The sequence below is a fragment of the Fukomys damarensis genome, unplaced genomic scaffold, assembly GCF_012274545.1.
Source record: "Fukomys damarensis isolate Sample0158 unplaced genomic scaffold, DMR_v1.0_HiC HiC_scaffold_27, whole genome shotgun sequence".
Taxonomy (NCBI): domain Eukaryota; kingdom Metazoa; phylum Chordata; class Mammalia; order Rodentia; family Bathyergidae; genus Fukomys; species Fukomys damarensis.
Window position 1 is genome coordinate 21668662 of NW_022900939.1, and position 8699 is coordinate 21677360.

At 36.5% G+C, this 8699-nt stretch overlaps 1 protein-coding gene and 1 pseudogene across 4 annotated transcripts in view; one reads left to right on the plus strand and one right to left on the minus strand.

Annotated features, from left to right (window-relative positions):
• The window catches only part of Kdm2a (lysine demethylase 2A), a 113569-nt gene that overhangs the window by 35627 nt on the left and 69243 nt on the right, over positions 1–8699 (minus strand). For all 4 annotated transcript variants that reach the window (XM_010635832.3, XM_010635833.3, XM_033756738.1 and 1 more), the window contains 2 exons: positions 5092–5270; positions 15–121 (listed from right to left, as the gene is read on the minus strand). In XM_010635832.3, the coding sequence (XP_010634134.1) occupies positions 15–121; positions 5092–5270 (286 nt within the window). The remainder of the gene's footprint in view (positions 1–14; positions 122–5091; positions 5271–8699) is intronic.
• LOC109118394 overlaps positions 5451–8699 on the plus strand; it is a 10395-nt pseudogene continuing 7146 nt past the window's right edge.

Sequence of the window (8699 nt, forward strand, 5' to 3'; positions counted from 1 at the left end):
AGTAAATCACTTACTTCTGCACTTTAGGGTACTGCATTTCCAAGATGGCATTTGTTGATTCTGTTTGACTTTCCTTCAAATGCCTGGGCCACATGTTGTCTACCCAGTCAATGAAATCCACCTTTAAAAAGGAAGATATATTTAAATTCTAAGGGAAGGATTAGGGTTAAAGAGAATTTTAAAGTCAAGAAAAATAGAATTCCTTTAAATACATACCAAAAGACAATGTCATTTATGTAAATTAAAAATATGTGTTGGTGAATCTTAGAGTCAGAGGTAAACATTCCAGATATAATATTTTTTCCCCCAATACCAGTGATTAAACTCAAGACCTTGCACTTGCCAGGCAAGCACGGTTCCACTGAGCTACATCCCCAGCCCTCTAGACATAATTATTAGATGAGAATAAAGACTAATAGTTCCATCAACCTGACTATAAAGACAGCACTCATCAAAATGGAGTCATTAAATGACACACAGCAGCGTCCAACCAAGAATTCTCTTCTATGTCAATACTGATCTAATTTGCTTTGCGTTTTTGACCCATAAAACATGCTGTCTGGAAGGTACCTGTAAACTCACTGAAAGATACATTATTGTTGGAAGAGCCAAAATAACACAAGTTAAGAGAGAAAGGAGAGGAAAGGGGAGGAAGGAAAGGAAGGAAGAAAGAATGGAGGGAGGGAGGAAGGGAAGGAGGAAGAAGAAAGAAAAGAAATCCAATATGGATTGGCAGCCTTGTATGAGGAATATGCCAGACATCAGTATGTTAGAAATCAAAAGCTCCAGGATGTGAGGCTGTAGAACTCACCTACAGAAAGCTAAGAAAATTACCTCAAAGGGATATGCTTAGGATTAAATTATGTTAAAATACTTGAAATAATGTTATCAGAATTTAGGTACCCGTTTTAAATAATACTTACTTAAAGAAATGAGGTATGAAAGCAATAGGAACCTATTTTAACACTTTGGAGAAATGTGACATGACCTGTACCTTCAAATGCCTGCACTCAAGCACCCAACCCCAAGAAACTGCCCTAAACAGCAAAAGCATGAGAGTCAAGCCACCATGAATTCAATGTAGTGCTGAAAGCGCAAGTATTTCACTTATGGCTGTAAAAAAATATTTAACTTGGTAAGCCTTATAACAATTATACATTTGATCATCATTTTCCTGATAGTATACGTCTTGACAAAAACTGTGGAGGCAGATGTCCTGGGAAAACCCAGATGCTGCTGGTGGGAATACTTTAAAAAGGTTCACCAATGACATGGAAGAAAACAAGCAAGATGAGGGGAACCTATAAGAACTCTACTAGGGAGTGAGCAGCTTTAACCTAGCACCTACAGATGCCTTTTTTTTTCTCCAAACAACAACAACAACAACAAAAAATGACTTTGATTCCCCCCCCGCAGTATTGGGGATCAAACTCAGGACCTTGCATTTGCAAGGCAGGCGCAGCACCACTGAGCTAAATCCCTGGCCCTTCTGATTCTTGGTGGCCAGCATCTCCCACATCTTTGTATTGTCATTACTTGTTCAGTACACTATAAGCTCTCATTTTTAGATGGAGGGGGGAAGGGTTGGGTTGTTTCACTATTTTTTATCAAGTGTTTATTTAGAGAAAGTAGAATTTCTCATCTGCAGCAAGTTGGTCATTTTTGACATCCTATGATATTATTAAATATTTTTTACTACAGATAGAATTTATGGAAACATGTTTATACTTTCCTTTTGGGTTAATGCTTAGTCTTTGAATACTCCTTGGCTAAATAACTGAATCCATAAGAGAGCAGGCCAGGGATTTAGCTCAGTGGTTCCACCACCTGCTTTGCAAGCACACGGTCCCGAGTTCAATCCCTGGTACCAAAAACAAAACCCTAAGAGACCAAGTCTCTGGTAAGGATAATCACCAGTTTCAACTTGTCCTACACCAAAACTAGGGTCATAATGGCAAGAAGTCCAATATCTAGGACTTGATCTATTCATATGGTGTGCAAAAATAATTCATAGCTTTCAATGAACTAATCTTCCCATCACCAAATAAGCATACTGTATGTTGTATATGTTGCAGGGGGTGGGGTAGTGACAGGGCTTCATCTGGGGCTCTTATCATTAAGCTATACCCCTAGTCCATTTGTTATTTAAAAAAAAAAATTCACCTCCTCAGTTACTACTAGAATGACAACAGCAAATGACTATTTTTTTTTTTCTCACCAGAGAACTTAACTTTATGCTATCTCTCACAGTGGGCATTAAATTGCCTACCTTACCTTTCTATAGCTACTTTTACATGCTATTTCTTCTGCCTGTAATTCTCATCTCACTCTCTCTGCCTTATTATTTTCTTTATATAGAGCTTAAGGATCATGTCCTCTCAAGTTCTTTCCTAATGCCCTGGGTTTGATCCCCAGCAGTGCAGGGGAAAAAAAAAGTAGCTCTGGGTTTAGAAGATACCATAGAAAATGTTCTATATATTGATTGTCCTGGTACTTCCATGAGTAAATAAATTTATCAAAACTCACTGAAAAATACACTTAAGATGCACGTTTTATGAACTTAACTTCAATAAAATGGGTTTTTAAAAGAGCATTATTGAGGGCCAGGGATTTAGCTCAGTGGTTCTGACGCCTGCCTTGCAAGCCGCAAGATCCCAAATTCGATCCCCAGTACCGGGGATTGAACTATTGGAAAAGAGTACGGTAAATGAAAGGATACACTATAGGAAAATTTATCAATAGAAAAAACATATTATTCTTTACATAGCAGGGTCCCAAGTTGCTTGTTACTCAATTTTATTTGTTTGTTTGTTTTTGTACCAGGGATTGAACTTGGGACCTTGCCCTTGTGAAGCAGGCAGAAAACCACAGAGCTAAATCCCTGGCCACTCAACTTTTTTGTTCATGTTTTAGGTCCCTGAAATATATTGGTGTACTGTGACCTCTGCCCTCCAGATAATTTTCTATCTCTGAGGCTTTTCATAGGTTCTACTCCTTTTTTTTTTTTTTTTTGGTACTGGGGATCAAACTTGGGACCCTTGTACTTACAAGGCAGGCTCTAGTCCTTCATTTAATAGTGTAGTACCCTTCTAATTCTTATAAAATGATGTTCCATTTTTTAATATGGTGGTATATGCCTATATAAACCCAGGTACTCAGGAGGCTACCACCAGAGCATAGTTAGTTTAAGGCAAGCCTGGAAAACATGAGATACTGTCTCAAAACCAACCAACCAACCAACCAAACTTCAACAACAAAAAGAAACAAAAGGGTCAAAATAAACAAGTTTAGACTATTACAAAGAAGTGTTATATTTCTAAATTTTAATAACAGAAAAGTATGACCCAGGTCAGGTTTTATATTTATAGCTGCAATAATTTTAAGTTAAAATTCTAGAAATATTAAAGAAATACATTTATAAACAATGTTATTATAATTTTCCCATTCCCTCTCGTACAAAAATCTTTATGATGTGGACCATGGTTGGCTATTAAGAACATTATGGTAAGACAGGCACAATGGTGCAAGCCTATCATCCCATCACTTGGGAGCCCAAGGTAGGATGACTGTCATGAGTTCAAGGTTAGCCTGGACTAAATAGTGAGACCCTGTCTCAAAAAGCAAAAACAAGCCAGAGATTAAGCTCAGTGGTGCTGTTCCTGCCTTGCAAGTCAAGGTCCTGAATTCAATGGGGGCAGGAGGCACTAGGTAGATAGGGACAGATAGCTCAGTGGCACAGTGTTTGTTTAGCATGCATAAGGTCCTGGCTTTGATCCCTAGTAGTGGGACAAAAAAAAAGTTAAATTCTAACCACTACGTCTCTTATATTTTCACATGATGAAAATAATGATAATGAACACAGAAAGGTTTCTTGTCAGGCTCAGTGGTACCACATCTGCCTCATAAGTGCAAGATCCTGAGTTTGATCACTGATACGGGGAAAAAAAAAAAAAAAGAAAGAAAGGATTTTTGTCATTCTGGGGTGAAAAGAAGCTTCTCTTAATGAAAAATTCTGCTTTTAGTTGTACCATCTTCAGTAACAAGAACAAATTACACTTTTTTCAGAAAATAGTGAACTTAGAACATTTCCTGCTTTTTGTCTACACATAAAACATATTAATTATAATATTAATGCAACTTACTAGTAACATATGCATATATAGAGAGGTATCATAAGCAATTATCACATTTCAACTTTGAAAGTCAAAGGGTATAATTAATTTCAATACAGATAGGCTAAAACATTGACACTTTTACTTTCACAAAATGACTAGAACATTCCCAGATCTGATATACTAGGCGGCAGACCTGACTCAAGTGATTTTTTTGTTAGTTTTTGAGACAGGGTCTCACTATCCAGCCCAGACTGGCCCCAGACTGGCCTCAAACTCCTGGGATCAAGTGATCTTCCTGCCTCTTTCTCCTGAGTAGCTGAGACTACAAATGTGTGCCACTATACATGGCTTCACATAAGTTCTGAGTCAGCAATTGAATGAAAACAGAAGAAAAGCTCCAGAAATAACTAAGTACATTCCAAATATTTTGAGCCAAGCAAAAGATGGGTTAAATAAGAATCTGCCTTCAGGACAGCTAAAGATCAAAAGCTAACTTATTCTTTTAAGATAGGCTGCCAATCTATTATTACTAGTAGGATCTAGTCACCTGTCTCTGTGTGTGTCTCTCTCTCTGTTTGCATGTGTCAACACACTTGACATCAATCATCTCTTAAAATGCACATCTGGCTCTAAACCATTTTTTTCCTGAGCTTACCACTAAGTGTTAATCTATAGAACAGAAATTTCTTAAGTAAACTTCGCATCAGTAATTATGAGTGAATTTTAAGATTCCTTTTTATCACATACCAAGTTCAAAGTTCCTAAATGAAGTTATTGGTAATGCAAATCAGAATCTTGTCCTATATAAAATTAAGTTATTTTAGAAAATGAAGAAACATCTAAGTATAAAAGTTAATTCTATCAAATAGTCTTTTTCATTCTGCTTGATCTTGGTATATGCAAAAAGTTTTAAGTTCTCATAGTGAAAAAAAAAAAAACCTACTGATAACAACATGGAGAAAATGATCAGACTAACCGTTGAAGGCCTCTGTACCATGTTCTCCAGCCTGGTGTGGCTAAACTCTAGGCTGATGACATTATACAGTTTTTCTCGCTCTTCCTCTGGAGTCTCATAGTAGCGTGTCCACTGAGCCATGGTCATTTCAATGCCTTTCTGTGTATTCACATCCATGACATCCACCATCCGACGACTCCCTGCCATGAAAGATGCACTGATCATTTCTCCTGAGCCACTAGTACCATTAAATATATTAAGAATATAAAACATAAACATAAGTAAAAGGAAACAAACTACCGTTTCTTGTTTAGGATATTCAATGATAGACAAGTAGAAAGTGTTCCCTTGAGGTGATTAACATAATCAAATTACAGAGAATGGGAAAAGACAACAGGTAAGATTAAAATAATCATTTCCTATGACATATTTACAACACTGTGTCTGGTGTTGAATCTTTTGGATTTGTTTTTTGAGATAGGATCTTGCTATATTGTTCAGGCCATCTTTAAACTCATTATGTAGCCTATGCTGGCCTCAAACTCAAGGTGATCCTCCTGCAGCACCCTCCCAAGAGCTGGAATTACAGGCATGTGTCACCATATCCGGCTTGAATCTTATCAGTATCTCACTTAATCCTGACAATTCGAAATGCTAAGTGTTAATGTCCATTTCATAAATGATAAAATAGATGTCAGGTAACTTGTAAGACAAAGCAGGGCAAAATCCCAGGCAGTCTAACTTTAGCCAATGCTCAAACCCACCAAGTTATACTGTGTTGATGCAGGCTTGAACACTGACTTCATCTACTCTTCCAATCTGAGTAAAGAACCCACTAGTAGTAGGAACCAATCTGAGTTTGAATTTGTCCATTCTTCAGTTTAACAGAATTTTTTCTCCCAAACCTGCTGATAATTATTCATCCACAAATATTTTCAATGTGATAAAGACACTACAACAGACACAAAGGTCTTCATGAAATTCTCCATGAACCATGATGACTACAACAAAGTACAGAATGCCCCAAGAGTTAAACTGAAAGTATTAGGAAGAAAAAACAGTAATTTTGGAGAATTAAGTTTAAACATCAGCACCAGTACGTACTACTTGGACAAATTATATTACTTCTCAATTTTAACACATTTTTTTCTTCCCCGGTACTGGGGACTGAACTCAGGACTTTGCACTTGCGAAGCATGCACTGCGCCACTGAGCTGAATTCCTGTCCCTCAATCTGAACACATTTTATGAGTTAAAGTCAACCTGTGGGCCACTGTAAGGATTTAATTAATGAAGTAAAATGTTAGTACCAACTATATGCTGAATTCAATAGTAGTAAAAACAAAAGAAAAATTATGTATTTTTACCAGACTGATCAGAAAAGGTGTCAGGAAAAGAAGTGGAAGGATAAACAAAATTCATACAAAATAAAATTGAACAGGAACAATTCCAATCAGAGGCAATAATGTAAGAGAAGCTATAGAGAGGCAGTCCAGCTAAATTAGTTAAAAATATGACCACAAAAAGGAGAGGACAACTATGTATGTGGCCTGCTAAACATAGATATGTGTCTTGCTGGTTATACCAGGTAGTATTAGGGCCTAATTCCCTGCATTCAAAAAGTTAATAGTCTAGTAAGAGACAAGAGATAACAAGAATATGGTAGGAGTGAGGCAGATAGGCAACGTATACTGAAAAACATAAATGAGAATGTTAAGGCAATCAATAAATTCCCTCTGCATGATAAGGGAAAAAGTGAATGCCAAATCAAAACTGCTATGAGATAACTTCACACTCACTGAGATAGCCATGATTTAAAAAATGGAAAATAACAAGTGCTATCAAGGATGGAGAGAAATTGGAACACTTGTATAATGCTTGTGAAAATGCCAAATACTGCAACGACTATGGAAAACTTTGGCAGTTCCTGAATAAATTATACATAAAATAACCACATAATCCAATAATTCCATTCTACATTTTTAGCCAAAAGAACTGAAGAGGGGTCAAACCAAAGTGCATAAATGAATACTCATAACATCTCTATTCATAATAGTTAAAAGGTGAAAATAACTCAAATGTCTTATCACCAAATGAGTAACAAAATGGCAAATTCATGAAATATTCAGCTATAAAATGGAACTGAAGTACGAATACATAAACAGAATGGATAAACCTTAAAAATATGCTATGTGAATGAAGTCATATATAAGTCTAAATACCGTATGACTCATTTATGTGAAATACAAATACAAAGCAGATCAGTGGTTCCCAGGGAGTAAGAGGAAGGAATGACTGCTTAATAGTTATGTAGTTTTGGTGTGTCATGATGAAAAGTTCTGAAAGAAGGTAGTGATGATGGTTGCACACTGTGAATACACTTAATGCCACTAAACTGCACACTTTAAAAACTGGTTATAATGATAAGCTTTGTTATCTATATTTAACTACAATTTTAAAAAATTAAACATAAAAGTGAATGCTTTCCTTCAAGAATATAGTACAGGGCCAGGGATTTAGCTCTGGGGCACTGTGCAAGATCCTGAGTTCAATTCCCAGTACTAAAAAAAAAAGAAAGAACAGTGCAAAACAAAAGCAAAGTTCCATCCTTCCAATGCTACTAGAGAAAGCAGAATTCTATGTATATGCCATAGCATTTAAAGAATGACAGTCAAAGTAATAGCTAATGGTTACTGAAAACATTATTTATCAGGCACTATTACAAACATTTCACATTTTAGTAATTTGTCCAAGGTTACAAGGCTAGTAATCAGAGGAATTGGCATTTGAACACCAGAGGTTTTGCTCCAGGGTCTATCCTTACAACCAATATATCATATAAATTTATATAATTTTCTTCCTTCTGATATATAAACAGACACGGGAAAAGTAATGTTCTACTTTAGGATGAAAAAAACTGTATTAGCAAAAGTTCATATATCGATGATGATTATAATCGATGTTTTACTCACTAGTGAATTTGACAATCACTAAGTTGATCTGTACTAAGTTTGATCATAGCCAATTGTGTTGGCACATGCCTATAATCCCAGCACTCTACGAGGGCTGAGGTAGGAGGACTTTGAGTTCGAGCCTAATCTGGGGAATTTAGCAATTTAGTGAGCTATCTAAAAAACAAAACAAAAGGAATAGAAAGTTATCAAATGAAAAAAAAATTTTTTTTTTTGGTACCAGGGATTGAACTCTGGTCCTTGCGCTGGCAAGGCAGGCCACCGAACTGCTCAGCTAAATCCCCAGCCCATCAAATGAAATTTCTGATAAATTAGGTTAGACATAATAAGTGCTGTATTTTATTTTATTATTTATTCGGATTTTTTAGACAGGGCCTCACGTTGTAGTGCTGGCTGGCCTTGAACTATGTAGCCCAGGCTGGCTTCAAACTCTTGGCGATCCTCTTTCAACAGCCTCCCAAGTGGTGGGATTACAGGTGTGCGCCACCATGCCTGGCTCTCAATGCTGTATGTTATTTTATTATTATTATTATCATCATTATTTTGGAACCAGGAATTGAACTCAGGGCCTCATGCTTGCCAGTCAGGCGCTGTGCCACTGAGCTACATCCTGAGCCCTCAGTGCTGGTTTTTTTTTTTTTTTTTTTTTTTTTTTTT